Genomic DNA, 26,118 nt, shown 5'->3' on the forward strand with positions numbered 1-26,118 from the left:
TATTTGAAAGAGTGAGTGTAAACACAAAAAATATTTTATCTTATGTGCTGGAATATGCAGAAAATAGGTTTAAATATTAAACAAATTTCTTCCAGTCAAAGAATGTTGCATATAATTAAATGTTTGCTTGATGCATAAAGTTAAAAGATTAAAACTGATAAAACAAGTTTTAAAAAGAGACTTTTCCATTTGATTACATTTTGTATGATGGATTATGTAGAAAAAGTAGAATTGGGCTGAAAGATCTATCGCTTTATCACCTATTCAGGTTGTAAATCGTGTTTTTAAAAAGTAACTAAGTAACTAAGTAATTAATTACTTTTGAAAATAAGTAATCAGTAAAGTAACAGGATTACTTTTTTGGGGAAGTAATCAGTAATTAGTTACTGATGACTTTTTTCAAGTAACTTGACCAACACTGCATATAACCTAAAATACAGTTATGAAAAAAAAATCTGATTTGGAAGTGTGAGCATCTCTACAGGCACACATTTGGGAAGTTTGCTGGTCCAGAGCATTTGGGTGTGTGTTATCAAGAAGCAACAATCTCAGAGTTCACACACATTTTTTGCAGTTTCACTGAATGTTGCACAGAGAGCTACATCTCAAACTCAGGCCTCAGTTAGTGTGTTAAATGGTGAAGTTCATGACAGCACATTTAAATTTACACTAAACAGGTATGACTTGTTTGGAAGGGTTGCCAGGAGAAAGCCTCTTCTCTCTAAAAAGAACATGGAGCGTGGTTTAGGATTAGAAATTTGTACTTGAGCAAACTACAACACTTGTGGAACAATGTCCTTCGAGCATATGAGACTAAAGTGGAGATGTTGACCATAATGCATGAAGCCATGTTTGATAAAAGCAAAACACGGCATATCAGCACAGGCGGATATCATACCAACTGTCGAGCACGGTGGAGGAGTGGTGATGATTTGGGTTTGTTTTGCAATCACAGGACCTGGGCAGCTTGAAGTCATTAAGGTGGCCTTGAACTCCTCCAGGGGCAAATGTGAGACCAACAGCTCTGTTTATCAGCTAAAGCTTGGTCCACACTGGATTACTGAACAGGGCAATGACCCAAAACAGAACAGCAAAATCTATGCCAGAATGGCTGAAAAAGAAAAGAATGAAGGTGTTGCAACGGTCCAGTCAAAGTCCACACCTCAACCTGATTGAAATAGAGCTGTGCATAAACAAATTCCTGCACATCCTCAGTGATCTGAACCAACACGGTAAAGGCTAAGGATGGTTCTACAAGCTGCTGATTTAGTTTCTCCACAGAAATGCACAAAGTCCTGTGTACTCAATTTGTAATGTTCATGCTTCTGACTATGTAGTAGCTTTACTGTATCTGATAAGACTAAAAGGAAAAGAAAGCAAACTGTGGGCCTGTCTGTAATCTAGAGACAACAGTATGGCTTACCTGTCTGCACTGTACCGCCGCCTGGTTTCCACTTTGCACTGTAGGAGTCTTTACATGATTAGAGGAACAGCACATTTTTCACTTCCAGAATCCATACTCTCTGTCTACATATATATTGACAAATAGGTGCTGATTATCAAAGTCCACACTGACTCTGAAAAGGTACATTAATAATGCTGAAAACACTGATGACAACAGACACATCTAATTACACTTTACAGAATAAGTCAGAGGTATATAATCAATAAAATATTTTAAAATGTAAGTTTTCATTCAGACACAGAGGCACGAGTTCAACTTGAAATTCTAATGCTCTCTATATGTTTGAAATAAGAGTCTATGACTAAAGGTAGATTTTTTTTTTTTTTTAGAAAACGGGGTCACCAGGTTGGCTAATAATGAGGGACTCTCTGAAATCGGAGCTTCAGGGGCCTCTGACTCACGGGTTCGTGGGCAATCACTGGTTTCTGTTAACTGGCGTCTCAGACTGGTTTGGATGCGTGTGTCTCCAGAAGTCACATCACAGTGAAAGAACGCAGGGCTCGTTGTGCCATAGACGGAGAGAGATCGCTTCAGAGGTGTGCCACACAAACAACACGTCAACGCACAAATACAGAGAGGGAGGAAGAGAGAGAGAGAGAGAGTTGTAAGCAGCGGCACATCGGTGAGAAGAGGGAAGCAGGCGCGCGGCACGGGGACCCGCCGGAAGAAGCAGCTGCAGCAGCTTGAGCGCGAGCTGGACGCAGACCGACAAAAACACCGGCAGCACGAGCGACACCGCGGCGGCCAGCGGGGCGAAGAGGAGAAGGAGGCGGCACCTGTACCGCGACTCGTCCTCCCCCGCCGCCTCCGTCGCGTCTCTCTCTCCCCTCTCCTCACCCCTCGTTCCTCCTCTCGGACCGCCGCCGCTTCCTCGTTAAGATGGCTGACCCCAACAGCGAAGGAGAGGTGCCGGAGAGCGCGCGCGGCTTTGCCCGTCAGGGAGCCCTCCGTCAGAAGAATGTGCACGAGGTGAAGAACCACAAGTTCATCGCGCGCTTCTTCAAGCAGCCAACCTTCTGCAGCCACTGCACGGACTTCATCTGGTGAGTGTGCGCGCGGGCGTGCGTGTGTGTGTGTGAGGGGAAAGGACACAGGTGATTCACTTGCTGCTGCGGCTCAATCGGCCTTCGTCCACACTGACACCGCAGTGTTTCTTTCATTATCATGAAAAACAACGCGGTGCGCCATACACCCCCCACCCCCCTCCACAATTCTCCACAATGCGACAACACCGCGGGCCTGTCGGGGAGAGATGGCGTGTCGGCAGCCGCAGAGCAGTTGCTGCTGCTCGGTGTTTTTACCGCATCGTCCCGGACACCCATCTCTGACACTGGAGGAATGCTGCTGAAGACACAGGGCCCCGCTGATGTGTGTGTGTGTGTGCGCGCGCGCGCGAGATCATGTGTGATTGGATATGTGTGTGCGCGCGTGCGCGTCACTGCCAATGCATATCTTGTGAATTCCCCAAATCTCACAGCCCTGTCTTTCTGTCCACAGGGGCTTTGGGAAGCAGGGATTCCAGTGCCAAGGTAAGAGCAGCGGCTCATTCACAAATCCCTCTGCTGCATATGGCTGTGGGTGTGTGGACGGATGTTCACTGTCTGAAGGAGTGTTGCTGTGTGTGTGTTTGTTTCTTATATTCGGGGGCCTCAGGTCTGCACACTGTTAACGGTGACCTGTTGACTCTTTTGTTGATGGCGGGTTGGTGTTGGCAGGCAGGTGTCAAACTCAAAGCAGGTGCTTGCCAGCAGTGACAAATGAGAGTGCGAAAGCTCCCCGAAGAGGCTCGAGCTGAGGAGACAGTGTGAGATGTAAGAGTAGAAGAGTCGGCGGAGCACTGAAAGCTGAGATGTCTGGTTTTGACCAAGGAGAGATGGCAGGGAGACAGACCAGGAAGTTAGATAGATCATGCTGTTTACATCTGATTGGAGCTGTAAAATGGTGGTGGGCGTGTGTCTGTGCATGTGGGGGTGGATGGTGATGTGTGGCTGCGGGTGGGTGGCTACTCAAGGTGCTGGTGGGTGGGTTGGTGGGTGTCTAGACATGGACCTCTGCACAAAGCAGTTTCACAAACAGGTCCTTGCAGCAGCACGGTGACACCCCTAAATCACATGCATGCTGCTCAGCTGTGGCGATTGTTGTCGCTCTGTATCACTTCCTCTTCTTCACCATCCTTCTCAGACATCCACCTCAAGTCATTTAGCCTCGGTCATGATCATCCATGTGCGGCTCAGGACGAGGCAGCCAGAGTTTCCACGTTAGCCTCTTGTGTAATAGCGAAAAAGTTGAAGTCCCCTCCTCAACTGCTCTGCTGCTGATACAGGAAATGCACCGGAGGTAGAAAAAATTAACGCTTTATGTGGGTGAGTGAGCGCACACGGGCGCCTGGACTACGGACTGGTGTGCGGTTAATTAGCCTGAGTTGATGACACACAAAATGTGGAGAGCACAGACTGTCTGCAGCCTTTCTCAGGTAGAGCTGCTGTCAGATAAGGTTTTATTGCAAGTTTCAACCAGCTTAGTGAAAACAGAGCACTCTTAATCATATAGAAAGCCTTTTATGCCTCTGACTGAGAGGAAAGTAAACATCAAAGATATGAAAAGTAGCTAACCAGTCAGACAAACTATCCAGTCAGCACTTGTGTGCATGCAGACCAGAGCTGTGCTCTGTAAGTTAATGCCAAATTTAGCAATAACTCGAGTAAGTGTTTCTTTTTTCCTCAGCTGTTACTTGGGCTGTAAAATAAAATGTACTTAAACCACTTAAAAAAAGTAAACAAAAAATCAGCACAGTTCATCTGTCCAACTTCTCTAATGTCAAACCAAACTGCTTTTACTGGTGTTCAAAAATAAAAGGAGAAAACCCCCGCTGGGTTACAAAGAATGAGGTCCGGGTTATTTCTCTAACTGCAGCTGTCAGATGTCCTCACATGAAGACGTGCACAGAGTGATGCTCTTTGAAACGAGGACAGATGTAAGAATGCGCTCGCTGAGCGTGTCATTTGTGGGTTGCCACACAACAAGAGAGTGACTGAATTTGTCGTCGCTTAACCTGACGCCCTCCAAGAAACCGAAAGAGCACAATAAACATAAACCATAGCCAAGTATTGCATTACTATTTTGTTTGAATTTAATTTAGACTACTCTAGTGAGGAGGTTTTAGAGGTGTGTTTACACCTCCTCGTCAGAGGATTGGTTTAGCGGTGAGGTTAGAATAAGGTTTAGGCCGGTAATGGGAATGCATTATGTCAGTAAATCCACTCACAGAAATGACAATGTAAACATTCATGTGGTCATCCCAGCTCATCAGATTTTAGCCAAAACGTGATGGGTTCTCACTGAGATGAGCTCAAATTTGACAATGCGCTGACCTCAGAAATACAACCAATGAGTACCAAATGGTTCCTGTCTGATCTTGGAAGCTAAGTGGGGGTTGAGCTCGGTTGATATTTGGACAGGACTAGGTGTTGTAAGTTTGGATGTAGCTGTGCCTCAGAAGGTAGAGCATCCACTAATTAAAAGGTCGGTGGTTCTGTGGATGCTATTTAAGGTACTGAACCCCCAAAGTTTAATCTGATGCATCCATTGGAGTGTGAGTGTGTGCATGATGGTTTAAAAAGCCAGTCCATTTCTAGAGGGAGGTGAAGAGCAGGGCGATATGACCAAAAATATTTATCACGATACAGATTTGAAAATTTGCGATAACGATATAACTGACGATATAATTGACACTAGACAAAATACTTTACAACTCCTCAATTTTATTAGTGCAAAAAAACCCCATCAATGTATTTTCACTTAAACAAGCAGCTGTTTTTTGCATTAAAGTTATATAAAAATGTAACAGTGCAAATGCAAATTCCTTGCTGACAGTTTAACCAAAAGGCATTTCCAGTGGAAATTGGCCGACATATCCTCAGCATAACCATGTATAATATCCACAAAACTTAGAAAGAGGTTACACACACACGCAATACGGTAATATTATGTTGAAGCACCGTACGTATTACTCCGCGAGGCTCCTGCCTACGGTAGCTGTAATGCTCCGTAGGCTCCGTACCCATATTCTATCGCGATATTTCATTTTCTATACCGGTATTACCGTGAACGGTATGATATGGCCCAGCCCTAACAGACACATTAACACACACACATACAGAGATGTCTTTATTTATGAGTGAAAGAAAAATAAGTCATTTAATAAATTTGACTTGGCAGGTTCTCATTGATCCAGGTCAGAGTAGTTTTAAGCGCTTGAGTTGAAGCCAGCTTAATTTATAAAACTTATAAGTAATTTTAAATTTGATGTAACCACTGCATAAATGAGATGAAAAAACATCATGTCAGAGCACCGTTAGTCTCAGGAATTCGGCTCAAGCATAAGAGCTGTTTGATAAAGATGACGGGAAGGAAGGACAGCTTTCAAATGCCTGAGGTGTCCTGCGGTGCACAAATATGACAAATGTGTCTGTGCAGCGTATAATCAGCTGTAATCTAATAAAAATAATGCTGCATGCGTCTGAGGAGCACAGCAGTATGAGACGGTGCTTCTGAATGAATTAGCCCGTGTGATATGACAGTGATCTTAAAGGTAACAGAAAAGGTTAAAGTAAGCTCAAACACCACAGAAAAAACACATCCTGTCAAAATCACGTGATCCTTATCTAGCCAAATCAACTGCTGCCATTCAAAAAGGCTGAAGAGCAGCTTGTGTATCAGCCCCTCCCACCTTTAATTTTACTCGTGCTCAGAAAGTCCGCTGCCATGCAGAGCAGCAGCACAGCACATCTTCAGCCCCGCCGTGTGGTCTTTGGGGACCCTGTTCTTCCTGTTCAGGGTGGTTCTTGGTAAAAGTGATCACGTGAACAGATCGAAATGTTGGTATGAGTTACAACGCAGAAGAACAAGCACGGTCAAAAGTTGACCTGTGCTTGTACCGCACATTGAAACTTCTATAAATATGGAGTATGTAAATTAAATTTGGATCAAACAAATATTCACCTCGAGTATCCAGTGAACACTGAACGCCTAGTTGGCATCCTGTTCTTGTTTCAGATGTGTAGGCCTACATATACACTTTGCTGATGCTTTCTAGAGTTCGACAGCTTTAGAAACAAGCAAACGATTATCTTGAATTCTCAGGAAGTGCTGTGTTGATTATTTACTGGTTAATGATATCTTAACATTGCTAAATTAGTTTGAGAAGTGAGCACAAGTTTAGATTTTAATGCGATAGCCTGAAAGATGTGCAGATGCAATCACAGTTGATGATTCGTTGTTGGAAACCGTGCAGTACTACAGCTTTGTATTGCTTTTATATTAATCAGATGTAGAGTTCAGCAGCTAAAGCTTTGTTTGCAGTTCACATATAAAGACAAAAAGAGAGAGTCGTCCTTCAGATTTTCAGTGCACAGTTTGTTAGAAACTGAAATGCTACTTTGTTGTTTATCCATTAATAATGTTGTGATTAAGTTTTTACGCTGTGATTTGATGATTTGGTTTTTGTGACGCACCAGTCCCTCAGTCAGTCACTCAGTCATGCTTTGATATTTCACTGAACAAATTCATCTTTTCCAACTGAATGATTCATGGGTAAAATAACTGATACAGTAATCAGTTGCAACCCTTCTTCATATTTAAGTAACTGCTTCTGAACAACCCAATCTAAAGTTCGTGTCTTTGGGCTGTGGGAGGAAACCCCTGTAGGCACAAGGAAACTTTAAGAATATCACAGCAGACCCAAAGGTTTGAACCCAGGAACCTACCTGCTGTGAGGTGTAACTCATACGTGTAGATGTGGATGTGAGAGTGTGTGGTTATCCTTTGCTCTGTGTTAGCCCTGTGATAGACTGGCAAACTGTCACCACTCTTAGTTGGATAAGCTGTTATGGGCTTAGTTAAACATGCCTGGAAATCTCTTAGGAACCTCCGGCACTGGTGAAAATGTGTGTTACTCGACTGGTTGGTGACTAGTTGCTGGCCGACTATAAAATTATTTGCATTAAAAACCTCCCTGTGATTGCTTTGGTCGTCAGCAGATTGCCGTGGCCTCTTGTTGTTTGGAGACCATTCACCTTCAAAGTAAAAGCTGTGTATTTCAAAAGGTGCAGCTTTTACTTTTGAAGGTGACTATCTGTTTGTAGTTTGCGTTGCACTTTTCACAGTTTCACTGCCTCTGGGCAAGCGGTTGTCGAGTGTTTCCCGACAAACCGCTTTTATCCACGCTAACTGAAGGCAACCATAGCAACCTGCTAACAACCAAAGTAATTGCAAGTACACTGTACTGTAGACCTCTTTGCAGCCAGTTAAACTTAGCAGCTGCTGGGAAACACTTGCCAACCCGTTGCAGAATGCACATTTTCCCCTAGCAACCTTTGATTTTTGTGGGTAAGTGGGATCATCCACAGGTGTCAAGGTATGTGTGAATGGGGCTTCAGAAAATGAATGGAGGGCAAAGGAAAACATTTAAAGGTGCTAAAATCATTTCCTTCCATAAAGAAGTTTTTTCTGTGAATTTAACCAGATGTGAGAGCTGGTGGTGAAATTTCTAAATAAACTTTTGTAAAGATTTCTCACCACAAGCTTCTGCTTTTTGTGAGGATTGGTCCTATAACTTCTGTAAATAATCGGCTGAACTTTTATTCATGACTTTGGAAACAGCCACTGACAAAATGGTTACACTGTAACGTCCTTTAGTAGCTGTGTTGAATTTATAGGTTAAATAACTTAAAATATATAAAAGTGTTGAGAATAAAGAAACTTTAAAAGGGGCCCACTTTAAAGTAAAACTAGCCATTTTAATCATATTTGAATGTTATGGCATTAAGTCAGATAATCTACATATAAGTTGCGTAAAAGAAAGGGTTTTTCCTCTGCTGTGTTTTACCTGAGGTGAGAGAAAAGTGTTTAGATGTTAAGAGTGAACGCTGGTGCTTTAAGAGTCCTGAGAGAGAAAGAAGAAGGGTGTAGATTAGGTTATTGCGAATGGGAGGTACACACACACACACACACACACACAGCAAGTCAACAACACTGTTGTCGTTTTGGTTTGAAGGAATTTCATACGTGTAGTAAGGACTTGTTCTGACGTGCAGGGTGGATTGTATGTGCACGTGAGTGTGGGCGGAGGGGGGTGTCCAGCAGGAGACACTATGTTTCATACATGTGATATAGGTATCTTATGTCCGTTTTGGGCGTGTTGGATTCCTGTTCTGCAGGTATTCAAAGATCTCTATTCTTTCTTTCTTTTCCCTGCTTTTCATTTTTCTTTTACTGGTCCTCGTTTGTATATGTGTGCACACCTGAGTGCACCGCGGGCAAAAAAAGAGGAAGTTACTGTTGTTGTTTCCTGCTGCAGTCAGATGCAGGTGTCTGAACTGAGGTTGGATTGGCTGTGTTAAGGACAGTTTTCAGTTCAGCTAACGTACCATGATTTGAGGGAACGTTTCACAAGTGAAAACCACATTAGACAAATTTAAAATGCCGCAAAGTGGTTATAAATTATGGCTGGGATTTATGAGTCGCTGAGATGGGAAGGGAGAAGAAGTAGTTGGTTTAATGATAAAAGGCCTCTTTTTTAAATCGCAATTTTAATGGCTCCCAGTATTTAAAGCACAGGCAGTGGTGTGCAAAATTGCAGCTCTGTCGAAGCATTCCCAGCAAGCCCTGGCAGGAGATGGTGGGCCAGATAGTGGTACGATCTATGACATGATTACTCGTGTCATTATTTATACCTATTCTTTCTTGCTGTGACAAGTCAAATTTTCTCAAGTGACAGGCTGGTTCCCTTTAAGTGTTTTTACTTCTGAAATGCAGCCCTGAAGCAATTTCCATGGAAGGTATTTATTTAGACTTGCAACTTTCCTTCCTGCATGTTGATGTTTGAGTGCTAAGCCAATAATCGAATCATTACCAGAAACAATCAGGCTTGCACTCAATGGCCACCTCATTACGTACACCTTCCGTAGGGGTGCAACGATACACAAAATTCACGGTTCGGTTCGGTTCGATACTTTGGTGTCACGGTTCGATATTTTTTCGATACAAAAAAATGTTCATGCCTTTTTAATTTGTTATTTATTAAAATTATAAATATATATTTTAACTCAAAAGTACAGTTTTTAAATTTAACCCTAACCCTTGTGCGTGTTTTTTTTTATTTTGACAGCGAATGCGCACCTGCGGACCACTTATGTGCAGCCCTGGTTATTTAGCTCGTCATATTGCAGCCACAGAAATTCTTTTGTCCATGAAACCATAAAGCTGCACTTTCTTTTTGCCTTATAGTCTGATTTGTCATAACTTCTCCGTTTTGTGGTAAGCTTTTCTTTGGCTGTCACTTCTTCACCCTGACCTGTCTTATTTGGCTCAGCAGAACTAAAATATATATCCTGCTGCTTTTACACACGCACTCACATAAGCTCAGCGATTCTCTGCGCGATCAACCTCTCACAGGTTTAAGCTGCGTGAGATTTCACTTGTCATGTTTGCATAGTAAGCTAACGATTGATAAGACGATGTCAGAGGAATTGGTGCACAAATTATCATCACTCACAGATCAGTGCTGTCGCTCTCTATACACAGTTCGCGCGATTGCAAAGTGAAAGCAAAAAAACAAGCGCAAATTCAAACGCGATTGCAATATGTCACATATTGACAGTGGCTCACCGATGCCAATGACATAATTACCCAGCTACATTTCTGAAAGAATGCAAAAGCATTGACATATATTTTTCCTTCCTACAATAGCCCGACGGGCAGGGCAGAGATAGATTTTGGTAGCCCGACTGAAAAAATCGCTAGCCCCGGGACGTTGGGCTAGCGATTTTGCGAGCCCTGTATCTGATTGAAGAATCACTCATCTTTGGAAAAGAGAGTTTATTACAGAGAAATGTCTCTTTCCAAAATAAAAGCTATACTATCTGCTTCTTCTGGGCTATATTCTCAGCAGCATATTAAACATATATAAGGAGAATCATGTGCTAACAGCTGTCTAAATGACTCGGCTAAAGTTAGTAGCATGCTTGCTTGTTTTTTTTCTGCTTCCACTTGTCTTTGCACTAGGATGATGTCGGCGTAAATGTGCAGTCATATTCGTTGTGTTCCCACTAGTGCTTTCAGGTTAATCTCGTTGAAATGACGTTAACGCCACAACACGGCAAATCTCCGTTAACGAGCTACCGCCGATCGCCCCGTGCATGGGGCTGGACGGCCAACAAGTTAACGAGCTAACTGCGCTAACACACTAGTTCCCACCCATGTAATTGAGCATTGCATGGCACATCCAACATACTGTTTTACTTTAGTCCATGACTCGCTTACCTTCAGGGTCATACGTCACATGAAAACCAAAATAATTCCAAACGCCAGATCTGAATGAGGGTGGGGGAGGTCCATGTTGCAAGGAGAGCTTAACTTCTGTCTCGCTAGCTTGCCCTGCGCTCTTCCTTCTGACGATGCTGTCTGTGTTGAGCGCTCAGTGAATCTGCGTTCGACTACTCCGCCTAGGCTGCACTGTCGAGCCTAGGCGGAGTAGTCGAACGCAGATTCACTGAGCACTCAACACAGACAGCATCGTCAGAAGGAAAGTTGATAAAATAAATTACAAATTTTGTATTGTTCGATACATATGCGTACCGAACCGAAAGCACTGTATTGAACGGTTCAATATCGATACGAATATTGTTGCACCCCTAACCTTCCGAGTGCCAGCTTGGACCCAGCTTTTTCCTTCAGAACTGTGTTAATTCTTCACCTTATTGATTCAACTACATGCTGACTGTGAAGGCCGTCATGAGCTCACTGTCATGTTCAAGAAACCAATTTGAGATGATTAGAGCTTTGTGACATGACATGTTATCTTGCTTGACGCAACCATAAGAAGATACACTGTGCTCATAAAGGTATTGACATGGTCAGCAACAATATTTGGGTGGGCTGTGGCACTTTAAATGATGTGGCAAAGTGTGCCAAAAAGTACCTACCCCCCCACAATTACACCTCCTTCAGCAGCCTTATCCGTTGCTACAGAGCAGCATGGATCTGTTGCTTTGTGATGTTTATGCCGACTTCTGACCCTGCCATCTAAATGTTGCAGCAAAAGTTGAGCCTCATCAGACCAGGCAGCTATTTTCCAATGTATCACACAGTTTAATGAGTCTTGGCATGTTGCAGCCTCAGTTTCCTGTTCTGACAAGATTGGGAACTGATGTTGGCATTAATAAGCAGTTGAACAGGTGTACTTAATAAAGTGTATTTTGACAGTTTGTAGAATAAACAGGGAAAAAATATTCAAATTCTGTTTAAACAGCATCTGCATAACACCCAAAGGTCATTGGTCCAAAATCTTGTGAGTTATTCCACATAATTTCAGAGTTTGTGGAGAGATTTGTAAATAAATCAATAAATAAGAAGAATGCCTGACAACAATTTGCGTTGAACTTCTAGTTTAAGTGACTTGATATAAGACGCCTAAGCTTGGGGACATTCTGATTGAAAGTCTCCTTTAATCTGACTATTTCTGAAACTGTAGTTAAGACTGGCTTTACAGTAAGGGCCTGTCTATTTGTTTTGGGATCGCTGACATGTAAACAGCATTTTAGGCCATTGAGGAAAGGACTCTTAAAAACACCCTTGCATGGTGAAAATTTACAAAAAAATTCCTGTATCTATGTGTGAACAAAGAAAACAAAGATTTTGTTTTACAGCATGAAAGGCGTCCACCTTCCTCTATTTATTTATTTATTTATTTATTTATTTATTTATTTATTTATTTTTGTTTGTTTTTTACGCCAGACTGCACGCTGTGTTTGTGTTTGCAGGGTTCCAGTTGGCTAACATTTCCATACAGTTAGGGTTATATTGCTACATGTTGCTTCCTTTTTTTTTTCCAAATGCAGAGATGTCTTTAGAAGTAAAAGCAGATCTGTGTTTTTAAAGAAGAGCATATATGGAAGTAACATAAAAATAGACATTTTATTGATATTTAAACAATGGGTATAATACTTAAACTAATTCTAAAAAATATCTAAAAATCTAGTAGCAGTTCATAATTACGGTACATTTGGATAGCCATTAACTTACGCTAGCTGAACTGTTGCTGTTCATCACAACAATGAGTAAGTCTGGCTACCATGTTGCACTCCTCATGTAGATGCAGTATCCGGTCTTTAAGTCATACGTCATTGGCCGTTTCCGGATCCAAACTCCGCTGCAGGTCCCAAAGTCAAACAAACACTGCGGCATTACTGAGAGTTAAAAACTGTCTAAATTCTTTCATCTTTAATAAAATGATCAGTGTGACTCCTCTACAGGTGTAACAATTAAGTTTAACATCCAGATGATATCACATGTTCTGACTGAGTGATTGCTGAAAAATTCAAACGTACAGCTCTGCTATCACTTCCAACATGAAGGCAGAAAACTAAACAGTAGTGACGTTTGTAGGGTTACTAAAGTTGGCCTAGCTGGTATATAATGATGTGCTACATGGTGGCTAGCGACAGAGCTAGCATAATATATGGTTAGCACAGTATAAACACAGTGAAGCTGGAGGATGAATGCTAACTTTTTTCCACTCAATAAAAGTTAACATGAGGGTTCCCAATGGTTAGGGACAAATGCAGTCATATTGCAGGATGCTGTAAATGGACGAAACATCAGTCAGGAGAACAGCTGAGATGATCCATCCCCAATACGAGGTTAGTCATTAACAGAGATGGGCAGTAACGCGTTACTTGTAACGCGATTACTTTTTTTCAAGTAACGAGTAAAGTAAGGGATTACTATTGCAAAAACGGTAATTAGATTGCCGTTACTTTCCCGTAGGAACGCTGCGTTACTGCGTTACTAAAACCGTGATTCTTTGCGAGAATGTCTCACGACAGTGACGTAAGCGAGTGCGCCGTTAGTGACAACAGCTGTGTGCAGATCAACAATGGATCACATATCGATTGCAGGAGAGAGTATGAGCATGCAGCGTTTAAAGCGTGGAAGTACTGACCTTACTTTGAGTTTGATTCCATAAAAAGTGACAAAAACATTAGTGTCCGTTGTGCGTGGGAAGAAAACTTCTTTTTACAGCGAAAAAACCCCCAAAACTTCCAAGCAAGCACCGAGTGCACAACGACGTAATGGGAAATTCACAGAGAAACTCGCGGATTCTTCCACTGATCGCGGCACACCTGCACCAGGGTAAACCTCCGCCTACCGCAGTCCTGCTTTACAGGTGAAAATAGAGCAACAGGACCGCTGAGTCTTTGACTTTATTTATTTTCTGCTGTGTTTTACTTGCATCTATTTGAAAGAGTGAGTGTAAACACAAAAAATATTTTATTTTATGTGCTGGAATGTGCAGAAAATAGGTTTAAATGTTAAACTAATTTATTCAAGTCAGAGAATGTTGCATATAATTAAATTTTTGCTTGATGCATAAAGTTAAAAGATTAAAACTGATAAAACAAGTTTTAAAAAGAGACTTTTCCATTTGATTACATTTTGTATGATGGATTATGCAGAAAAAGTAGAATTGGGCTGAAAGATCTATCGCTTTATCACCTCTTCAGGTTGTAAATCGTGTTTTTAAAAAGTAACTAAGTAACTAAGTAACGGGATTACTTTTTGGGGGGGAAGTAATCAGTAATTAGTTACTGATTACTTTTTTCAAGTAACTTGACCAACACTGGTCATTAATATACTGCTGCATGGGCTGGGCTGTAGTTACATGCAAGGTTTTAAAATTTAGCTGTAAAATTAACAGTGGTAATAACAACCAAGAGAGGCTGACAGTTATCACTGACTTTAGGGGCTTTTTCAGAGTAAAATGAACAAGGTGCAAAGCATTAAAACATGTTAAAAACACAAAGGCTTTAATAAACACAGAATAGTTTAGACCCGAAAGCAGGGTTCAAATGTCATCACTTAACAACTGTATACGTAGCAGAGGAAAATTGTCCCCAATTCAAATAAACACAACTTGCTGAATTTGAAATTTGTCATAAATAACCAATTATACACTTATACTTTTTAAATTAATATTTTTAATACTTTATCCTCTGTAGACAGTGACATTAGTCCACTTTCAGATTAATCTCATGGCAGACATGTTTACAGGAAGTAGTAGAATACCGACCTGTGGTTACGAGGCAGTCTAGTGCTGTGTGACTGAACTCTTAATGAAAGCAGGCCTGCTGTGAGGTCTCCTGGTAGCTTCCCCATTAAAGTGATGCCCTTTTGTCATGGAAGTTAGCCTTGAGGTCTCGTCCGGAAAACCCTACCAAAGTTAATGCTATAGTAATCACACTTTAAAGTACTCACACAGTAAATACACAAAGAAGTTTTCTTACCTCAATCAGATATTTTTTTCCTTCATGTTTTTTGTATTTGTCTGCATGACAACAGGGCTGCAGTGTTGTTGATGCCTGTCCTTGCTCTGATTTAATACATTCAAACTTGTCTGTGAAATAATAATGACATGAACATCAGTAGGTTCTTGTATCTCGTCGGTCCCAGGAACTAATAGGTTGTTGCCAAAAAAGAAAATAAAACAAACAAATCATATCAAGTGTAATCCATTCAGCATATTGTGACACAACTGATGTGAAAGGACGAGCCTTCATACTTCCTCCAGGCTCTATATTCAGGCTTAAGAGAATCTAGGCAGTGATTGGCGGCTGTCGCAGGTTCCTTCAGGCCAGATGAAGTGAACAGTATACTGTGAAAAAGTGAAAAAGTCAATGTAGGAAGTAAGACACAGTGGCGCAATGGGCTCAGTGGAGGACTTCCTCCTGGGAGAGCAGGATTTGAAGCCACATGTCAGCGCTGACACTGATATTTTTAGGCATTTGAAGCACGTACACATGCTTGTTCTCCTCTGATGGCAGGGAAGAACTGCAGAAGGCTTTTGGATATATTCTTTTTTTTTTTTTTTTTTATTGCATTTTCCTGCTGCACCTTAAATTTGCACATATCCTGCGCTATTATTTTCTATGAATATTTATTTCTGTAATTTAAAAATGTATATTTATTCTGTATTTATGTTACAGTATGTCCAATTTCCAAATGCTTTTGGTCAGTACATCGTTTACAAAAACTATATGCAGTGCATCAGAAGGCTGCAGGTTACTCCCTGTTACCCGTTTCGAGCTGAACCCTGCTGCAGTATGCTGGCACAAATGCATCTCATACACATTAGACCTTGTTGTGTGTGCATATCTAAACAGAGGAAAGCGCAGCAGTTATTTTCCTCGTGAAAAACATCTTCAGCACGATTATCGCCTCCCCCTAGACTCCGGGAGGGCCTGATTTGTTTGTAGCTTTGGTAAACAAATCTGCATGTAAGTGATGGTGTGGCTGACACGGAAATACGTCTCTTAATTCCTCTTAAATCCCAATTCACGTTCAAACATGCACACCATGAACTGCACTGTGTGGGGTGTTTGTATGGTCCGTGTGCAGATGCAGCGTTAGTGATGTTTGCTCCACCAAAAAGTAACTGGAGCAAAACATTTAAGATTTTCACTGATCTGGTCACTTCACATGCCGCTGACCTCTGCACTTTGAAAAGGAGATTATATCGGGTACTGGTCTCCTTATCAGAGTTTGATGGGCATCGCCTTGTTTTGGGCTGCTGTACGTGGCTGTAGCTGAATCACTGCCAGCGACTGGAACACAGTTAACTTTTGAAACTGATTGAGAAGTTGATTTCTATAAATGGCTTGACTAAGGAAAGTTCACAGAGTTTACTTCACTTTGAAGATTATTATTGTTCAGTGTTTAGTGGTAGGCGATGAGTTTAGGATGTAAAGAAACTAATGAGGAATATGTGATGTTTTCTGCTTTTGAAATTTGAGTTGGGAATAAATTTTAGTGTAAAGGGTTTTATTTAAGTCTAGACAATTGTTTTACTAATTATTAAACAGTTTTAAATTTATTTTAAACTGCCTAAAGTAATGTTGAAGGTGAGGAGGTCCTCTGAACTTCACCAACATCCTCCATTGTCTTAATGGTTCAAAATGAAAGACTTCTATTCACAAAAAATTACAAATTAATTTAATTAATTGATAACAGACTCCCTGATTCAGAGTGTAAATCTATTAAAACAACAGCAGCACAGTGCAGTAGCAGTGACACAGCATAAAGCACAAAGATAGCACAGTTAGTGGAAATTCTAAGTAAAAGTGTTACATAATCAGGGAAAACTAGTGAAAGCAAAGCAGGTAAAAGCAGTTTGGCAAGAACTAAGCCAACTTAACCTTGCAAGTCTTCTGTAGCTGCACCATAGTTTCCTTAACTAATTTGTCTCATTCTGCCCCCATTCCTCCCCTCTTGTTCCTGAAGCCTTTTCTTTTTCCCGCCCTCCTTCCTTTGCCTTCAGTTCCATTTACAACGCATCCACTTAACACACTGTTTGCTGCTACAGCTACACGTGTTTCTTTTCCAACTATTTATTTATAAGTGACTTATGTATGTATGTATGTATATATATGTATATATTGTACTATTCTTAGTTAGCGTATTGTCTGTCTTGTCTTAATGTTGGTTTAAAATGGAGCACTGTAACAAAAAATAATTTCCCCCAGGGATCAATAAAGTATTCTGATTCTGATTCTGATTTCAAAAAAGAGAAAACTTTTATTAATCACATAATGAAAACAAAAGGGAAAAATATTTTTCCCTATCTGGGAAGTTGTAAATTGAGTCGAGCTTTTTAACGAGCTGCCTAAGGGGATCCTTTTCCACAGAAATCCGCTAAACTGGCATCATATCCTTAGTCAACCAGTCCGTAATTTCCATGCACTGTTTGCTCTTCCCATCATGCGTTGTCTTAACGAGTTCATTTGAACCATTTGTTTACTTTTGGGTTGTATGTCTCCAGCTGCTAGTGTCTCCTCCACTGTATCCTGGTTGTACTTCATTGTGCTTTTTTGTTTCCTGCTTTAAGTAGTGAAACAAGTTACTCGTTGCCACTTTTACTGGAAAGTGATCATCGGAGGCGAGTGCGGGTCTGGCGGTCAGAAGTGGCTTGTCTTGTTGTTGTACACAATATAAATGTTGCTATAGCAATGATATCATAATATTAAATGACACTTGAACTATAAAGATGACAGCTTATGTATTTATTTTTATAATGTGAAAATGTATACCGGTATTATTGTGGACAAACGACACAGCCCTGCTAGTCTTAAGCCGCTGATTGAAAGCTGCATTAGTGATACTGTGGCTGTGAAAACAAACAGTCCTGTGCTGATCCCAAGGTGATGCAAACAGACTCTGTAATGACCCAAATAAACCAGAGTATTTACTCTCATGCAAAATATGTCCGACCTGAGCAGGGCCTAACGGAGAGTATCATAACAGCTTGCACTGAGTTTCCTCTTACTACTTCAACTTGTCCACAAAAGAAACACCTCATTTTTTTTTCTTCCTTTCCGTTCTCACCTCAAAATACGTCATTATCTCCTGCAGTTCCTGCGATGTCTGAGATGACCTTAGTGCTGCGGCTGTAAAACAAGACACTGCTCGACCTGATTAAACCAAGAAGTTTTTGGACCAGAGTGTCTCTGTGCAGGGTCGCTCTCAGTTTCTTAGACCCAGTGGACCTGTGACTTTGATGACTGCTACTATCTGCTAGAAAAGAACAACACATGCAAATCATACTGGCATTTTGACCTTTACTGCAAAGTCACCTATGTAGACAGGACAGATGGGGCGAGAGTCGGGGGTCCAATGTGATGTAAAACACTGAACTGAAACAGAAAGATGGCATGTGATGTAATCATCCATCCTCCCATGCTCTTAGCTGCTTATCCAATTCAGGGCGATGGGGAGGAGTGTAGCCTATCCCAGCTGATGGTGATCAAGAGGCTGGATTAGGACTGGGCGATGTATCGAGTTTTTAAATATATCGCTATATTTTTATAAGAGATATGAGATGTGACAATATCGTTTATATCGATATAGTCCACGTTAGGGCTGGGCTATATCATCCCGTGAACGGTATGATATAGCCCATACGGTACCGTGAACATACCGTGAGCCCAATGTTGGGCAACGATAAGAAAATGAAATATTGCGATAGAATATGGGTAAAACGCCCATGTGCAGTGCCTTTGTTTTGGAAAAAAGCGGAAAAAGCAATGAGAAGGGCGAAACAGTACACAGTATTCAGAAGGGATAGAATTGGAACAAGAGGAGGAGGAATACTTGTGTATGTAAAAAAAAAAAAAACACCTGGATTGCTCTTTACGTAGTTCACCAATAGATGTCGAAATAGAACATATTTCTATTAAAATCACTCTTTCCCCAGAAATGTCATTTACGTTGATCTGTTTATATCGCCCTCCTTCCGCAAAGAATATTTTTAATGAACAACTACAGATATTACTTAAATATCATGCTATAAATAATAAGTCTAATGAAATAATTGTAATGGGAGATTTTAATGTCAACTGGGACTGTGAAAAGGACAGAAAAACACTCAAGGACATAATTGAGACTTTGAACTTTACTCAACACATTGAACAACCCACAAGAATAACAAGACACTCTAAAACTAAAATAGATCTGGTTTTCAGTAATAAGCCCAAGCGAATTATTAAATCTTATAATTTTATCACTGGTATTTCAGACCACAATTTTATATTATTTTCTAGAAAATTTATAAAATCACGGGTTAAGAATGACTTTCAAAGTTCATCTAATAGGAGATCCTTTTATGAATTCATACCAAGAAGTCAGCGACAAAATGTAGCAGAAGCATTAGCATCAGTTAACTGGGAGCCTTTATTGTGTAGTGATGATCCACAATTCTGCAGCAGTCACTTCACTGACATTAAGGATGTTATATCAACATACTCCATTAGAGGTCGACAAAAAATAAAGACAACATCTAATTTGCCCTGGTTAAACAAAGAGTGCAAGAATTTAATGAAAACAAGAGATCAATTACTAAAGCAGTTCCTGAAAACAGGTCTAACTCTGGATAGACAGAGGTTTACTTCAATGCGGAACAAAGTAACAAGAAGTTCGAGACAGGCCAAAGCAAAATTTTTTATAAATATAATTGAAAGAGCCAAAGGTAATGGTAAAATTATCTGGCAACACTTAAATAAATTACTAGGCCGTCATTCAAACAAAAGTAAAAATACAATTGATCTTTGTGTAAATAACTCTATTGTTAGAGAGCCTCTATCTATTGCTAGTAACTTAAACCCTTTCTTTATTTCATCTGTTAAGGAGATCAGTCAGAGCTTTGACTCAGTCGTATGCTCTGATAGTGTGAATGATGCTGTCAAAATTTGTTCACCATCACTCATATTTCAGACACTGAAGTTGCTAAACTAATTACAGGTTTAAAACAATCAAAAGCACTTGATGTATATGGTATTAACACAAATTTCCTAAAGGAACTATGGATTTGCTTGTACGTCCAACAACTCATGTTTTGAATATGTCATTCGAACATTCCATTGTTCCAACAGATTTGAAAATTTGCTGCAGTTACACCAATTTTCAAAGCAGGTGTGAAGACTGACATGGCTAATTATCGCCCCATAAGCATACTCCCGGTCGTATCTAAAATAGCTGAGAAGTGGGTGGTTAAACTCCTCACTGCTCACCTAGAAAACACCCAACCCTCATTACATCCATTGCAGTTTGGCTTTCGGGCACATCACTCCACAGATACTGCCCTGTGTATGCTAGTGGAGAACTTGAGGAGCTTGCTGGACAAGAGTCCCTGTGTTGGAGCTGTATTTTTAGATCTGAAGAAGGCTTTCGACTCTGTAAACCATCAGATATTGTTGTCCAGATTGACTCAGTTTAATATCTCCAGTCGGGCTCTTCAGTGGTTTGCCTCATATCTCTCACACAGGAAACAGTGTGTGTTGTTGGATGGGGTTAAATCTCCATATTTAGACTGTGATACAGGGGTTCCTCAAGGATCTGTTCTTGGGCCCTTATTGTTCTCTCTCTTTTTATCAATAACTTACCTGAAGTCTGTCCAAATATATTTGCTCAAATGTATGCAGATGATGCAGTTATATATACGCAAGCAAATAGTGTCCAGCAGGTGGCAAAAGATCTTACAGCTGCTTTAGCATTAATGCATAGCTGGCTGGAGGACTCATGCCTAATGTTGAACACCTCAAAAACTGTCTGTATGTATTTTTCAAAACGCCCCTTAAACTTGAAGCAGTCAAACATATTCCTGGATGGAGCAGAGCTTGAATTAGCTCCAGAATTTAAATATCTTGGGGTCATTCTAGACCCAACATTATCCTTCAAGAGTCACATAAATAAGAGTCACTTCCCACCACCACTGTGTCATGTGTTAAAAAAACATAAATTACTGAACTTCAATAACTTAGTGAAACTTAAAAGAGTGTGTTTAATATATAAAGTCTTACACCCCCTTGCTCCACCACCACTAAAGCAGTTCATTAGGCATAAAGAAAGCTCAGACAGGACAACTCAAGCTACAACCCGAGGAGACTTGTTTATACCCCACAGACGGACAGTGGGCAGAACGTCCTCTCTGTTAAGGGTGGCCATCTGTGGAACAGTCTTCCTCAACTCATTAGAGAATGCTCTACACTCAATTTGTTTAAGGCAAAGGTTAAAAACTGGTTATGGACAAATCAAGTGTGTGATCATGTATGAGTTGTATAGTTTTAATGTTTTATTTGGGAACAGAATGGTGTGTATGTGTAAGTTTGGTGATGGAGTTTTTATTATGAATGAATGATGAATTTTTATGAATTATTATTTCTATTTTTTTTATGTTTAATGACAACAGATGGAAATTAGCCTTTGGCTATAATCTGGCATGTTTACATTCATGTACTTTTTTTTTTTTTTTTTACATTTATGGTTTGTAAATTGAATTGGTTTGTAAAAATGCTGCAACTTCAGTGGTGTGGAACTGGTTTAGCTTTCGTCTGTCAGATACACAACAAAACACTGTTTTTGATGGAGCATGCTAGTGGGCTGTCGTTATTACCGTGTTGTTTGGAAAATACGGCACACTTAAAATCAATCCTTTGATTTTTCTGAAAATCGACAGTGCCCCTTATAATCCCGTGTGCCTTATGTATGAATTCTGGTTGTGTTTACTGACCTCGAAACGAGTTTATGTCGTACACGGCGAAAATCTGTCAAATGTTTTAGTGTGACTTTCGTAAGCTACAAACCCGCACCGCTTGATGGATTGTCGAAGCATTACAGCTATCGTAGGCAGGCGCCTCGCGGAGTGATACGTACTGTGCTTCAACATAATATTACCGTATTGTGTGTGTATAACCTCTTTTTAAGTTTTGTGGATATTATACACGGTTATGCTGAGGATATGTCGGCCAATTTCCACTGGAAATGCCTTTTGTTGTTGTTCACTTGTTTAAGTGAAAATACATTGATGTTTTTTTTTTTCTTTTTTTGCACTAATAAAGTTGAGGAGTTGTAAAGTATTTTGTCTAGTGTCAATTATATCATCAGTTATATCGTTATTGCAAATTTTCAAATGTATATTGTGATAAATATTTTTTGTCATATCGCCCTGCTCTAGTCTACGTTACGCTATAACTATACTTGTGGAGCCACAAGTTTGCCTCTCTTTCGTCCACTTTTGTCTCTACGCTGCGATACTCTGCCTCGCCTCTCCTTCACTGAACACAACTCCCCCCCCCAATCACTTCACCTGCATGCAACGGCAAGATGGATACGGCAGCTATCAGAGAGGAGCTGGTCGGTAAAAAGAAAACAATTGGAGATTACTATTTAAGTGCTGCATTAACGGGGCAAATCTCTGTTACCGCGGATCGCCCCGTGCGTGAGGCTGGACGGCGTCAATGCGTTAACGAGCTAACCGCGCTGACGCCTAAAATCCTTTCATTTTCCCAAAAATCGACAGTGAGCCTTATGTATGAATTCTGGTTGTGCTTACTGACCGCGAACCGATTTTATGTGGTACACAGCGCTCAGAAAACTTTCAAAAAATGTTTTGGTACGACTTTGGTAAGCTACGGAGCCGCACCGCTTGATGGATTGTTGGAGCATTACAGCTACCGAGGAGCCTCGCGGAGTGATACGTACTCTGCTTCAACGTAATATTACCGTACTGTGTGTGTATAAGGACCATAAATGGCACCTGTTACGAAGCAGATTTCAAACTCCAGGCTGTCAGTCAGGCAGTAGGACTTGGGAACAGAGCAGCTGTGAAATCTGTCTTTGTTATTATGCTCAGCGTCTTTTAGTTTACATTTTGACTACACAATTGTGAGCTTTTTATTATGCACAAAAACAACATTGTTTTATATTACTTGGGGAGCATTATTATTTAATAAATGCTGATAATTTATTTCTGAGTAATTTTTTCTTGTACATCTGCGCTGTATGTTAATAACTTCTTACTTTATGGCTTTAAAAAATATCGAGATATAGATCGTTTATCGCCATCCAGCTAAAGAATATCGAGATATGAATTTTGGGTCATATCGCCCAGTCCTAGGCAGGTCATCGGCGTCATCAATCTCATACATGGATTAAACTCCATAAAAGTTGGCGCCTTAAACCCACAATAATGAAAATTGTGTGGTGCTAATGGAACAGGTGGAGCACAGTTAATCTCATTCACATACACTGATGAATGATTTTTTCCTACTCTAATCAATGAAGTATGTGTAGACGGATATTAGTGGAACAGGTGAAATGGTATTAAGTCATGGCCCCACACACAAACAAAAAATCCAAATATTTCCAACTCCCAACCACAAATTAAGGAGATCATAACTTTATTTCTGGACGCAGCTTCAGCCAGAGTCTTTAGAGAGCCATCGAGGAGCACAGCATTATCTTTATGCTTCATTTTATTCATGCAAGTTAAGGCCTGAAGGATGATTATGAGTGTCCCCGTCTGTGCTTTGTGTACTGGTAATCATCCAAGATGGAGGAATTTCCCGGCGCTCCTCCTGTTGATGAGAAACTGGCAGTCCTTCGCAGGAATCTTTTTTGGATCGACTCTGGTTTGCTGCCGATGCCGTCAGTCAGATAAAATTGGGCGGCGTGTGTAGACTCGACTCTAGGGCTCAGCCTGGTTGCTAAGCAACAGAGCAAAGACCCCTTCGCCAGGTCACTAAGCCTGTCTTTCAGTAGTGTGTACCTTTTTGTGTGTGTGCGTACAGATGTGTGTGAGTGACAGTGCAGATTTATGAACAAAAGCCTCTAAAGTGCAGCTGCATTCTTCGCTGTTTTCTGCCGCTCCAGTTCTCTGTTTCTGTCTTTCTGACATGCTGCAAACACACAAATGAATTTCCACCCCCTCACATTGCCTCAAACCCAGCTGTGCCCCCATCCCTTCCTGCCCACACGCACACATTTGTGCTCCTATCGTTGCGAGGACCCTCGTTGGCATAACACATTCCCCGACCCCTTTACTCTAACCCCAACTGTCACAGCCGAATGCCTAACCCCGGCTATCAAACCCCAGAGGTAAAACTAATTTTAACGCGGACCCTGAAACGACCTCTAAACTGTCAAACAGCTGTTCGATCAGAGCGGGCTAGGTTTCCGAAAAAGTGTCCTCACTCCAGAGATCTAAAACTCAAATTGGTCCACACAGACGTGCAACCCCACATCTTCCGCTTCTTCACTCGTTTTTCTTTTTTTTTTTTTTGTCTATCCTGTCTCGCCGCCTTCTATTTTTTCCCCTCTCGTGGTCTCATTTGCATTGTGCAGGGCAACAGAAGGGCCGTCTTCATCCCATCCCTATTACTGTTGTGTCTGTGGTGTCTGTTTGATTTAAAATCGGACTGATGTGGCCCAGCCTCACTCCTGCTCTAATGAAACGCTCACACGGACACACGGCCTTGAGCACTCTGTTGCTTAACTGCTAGAAACCCGTGGAAAGTGCCTCCAGTTGCCGCTGTGCCTCATTCAAATGTAATGAGAAGGTGAATAATTAAGATTAAAGCACAGCGTAATGTCACCCTGCATTTGTGTGTCTGTGTGTGTGTCTGTTTTAGGAACTGGCTCTTGTTGCAGTGAGGTAATATTTTCATGGTCATGATCGTTAGAGCCATTGTCATGCCAGATTTCAGTTTTTAGATAACACTGTGAGCCATTTCAAAGTGGAAGTGGGTGGTGCAAGATTTTTTGTTTTTGTTTAAAATACCGTGCTGATGATGAGACTAAACTGTTCCACTCTCTCTGTCGGTTGTTTACTTCATCCGTGGAAAGTGATTGCTCTTTACTTGCGTCTGAGAATGAGACAAAAACGTGGATGTTTCTTTTTCTGAGCTTTAGTTTGGCTTTAGTTTTTTTTCTTAAATCTTTTTTGAATCAGTGGTTGATTAAAAAACCTACTGACCTGAGATTAATTAGATCTGTGCTGGCATTCAAAAACAGATTGAAAACCTTCTGGTCCACACAGGCCTACACCCAGTACCTGTGTGTGTGTGTGTGTGTGTGTGTGTGTGTGTGTGTGTGTGTGGTTTGCCACTTGACACCTGTTGATTGCTATTTCTGTCCTAGCACAACCCAGAAACTATCAAGTAAATTAGATAAATGTAAGACAAGACTTCTCTTTTTTTTCTTGCTTCAAAGTGGACTTGAATTAGCGATCTGCTCCCCAAGCCTTGCTCCTCAGTTTTGGTTGACGGCGATTGGTTTGCGTTCATCATTACTATAAATAACAATGTAGAATCTGCTTTTATTTATTTTTTAGTCAAATTATCAGCATGTTTGTTGTGTTTGTTTTTTGTGCTTTTAAACAAACACTGTGTTCTAAATTTGCACATAATGTTGAAAAAGAGGCAACATGCAGCTAGCTTACCCAGTGTTGGTTCATGGAGATGGAGATTTGTGAGACCCAGGGAGACTTACAGTGTCGGGTTTCTGTTAGGGATGCACCAATATAGTTTTTTTCCCCCCTGTTGCAATCCAGTACCTATACCTTAACTGTGGGTATCTGCCACAGTATATATAATTAACAAACTGCAATCTCCACTGTGAGGAAGATGGCGCCGGTGAGGTCGGCTGCCGTCACGACTGCTCCGACCACTTTTTCTTTGTCTTTGTTTTTTAAGTTAGTTTTCAGCGTTTCTAAATCGGCAAAATCATCACCATTGGGTACATTAGGTATGACAGTGACACTCTTGTTTCTATTGGTATACAATGTACTCACAATTCGAAGTTTTTAACTCCGGATCCGAGCTGGCCGAGTGAGATCTCGAGGGAGAACAAAGGGAAGCAGCGGCGGCCTAGAGGGAAGCGAGCCGGCGTCAGGAACAGGCTGAGAGCTCGTGCACACCGCACACCTCTGCCTAGCATCCTGCTCGCCAACGTCCAGTCACTGGAGAACAAGCTTGACGACCTCAGGGCCAGGATAAAGTTCCAGAGAGACATTCGGGACTGCAATCTCCTCTGCTTCACCGAGACATGGCTGAACCCAGCGGTGCCGGACCACGCCATCCAGCCGGCCGAGTTCTTCTCGGTTCACCGCATGGACAGGACACGGGACTCGGGGAAGTCAAGGGGAGGCGGCGTGTGTTTAATGGTGAACAACAACTGGTGCAACAGTGCGAACGTTGTTCCTCTCACACGCTCCTGCACACCAAATCTGGAACTACTGTCCATCATGTGTCGTCCTTTTTATCTACCTC

At 41.2% G+C, this 26,118-nt stretch overlaps 1 protein-coding gene across 2 annotated transcripts in view; it reads left to right on the forward strand.

Moving 5' to 3' along the window:
- The first annotated feature begins 1,985 nt into the window (after positions 1-1,985).
- The window catches only part of LOC101478005 (protein kinase C beta type), a 49,644-nt gene continuing 25,511 nt past the window's right edge, over positions 1,986-26,118 (forward strand). The window contains exons 1-2 of one of the 2 annotated variants that reach the window (XM_004568352.6): positions 1,986-2,508; positions 2,963-2,994. In XM_004568352.6, the coding sequence (XP_004568409.1) occupies positions 2,345-2,508; positions 2,963-2,994 (196 nt within the window). In that variant the 5' untranslated portion in view covers positions 1,986-2,344. The remainder of the gene's footprint in view (positions 2,509-2,962; positions 2,995-26,118) is intronic. The other variant, XM_004568351.3, reaches the window with a different exon arrangement.

Source organism: Maylandia zebra, linkage group LG6, assembly GCF_041146795.1.
Source record: "Maylandia zebra isolate NMK-2024a linkage group LG6, Mzebra_GT3a, whole genome shotgun sequence".
Taxonomy (NCBI): Eukaryota; Metazoa; Chordata; class Actinopteri; order Cichliformes; family Cichlidae; genus Maylandia; species Maylandia zebra.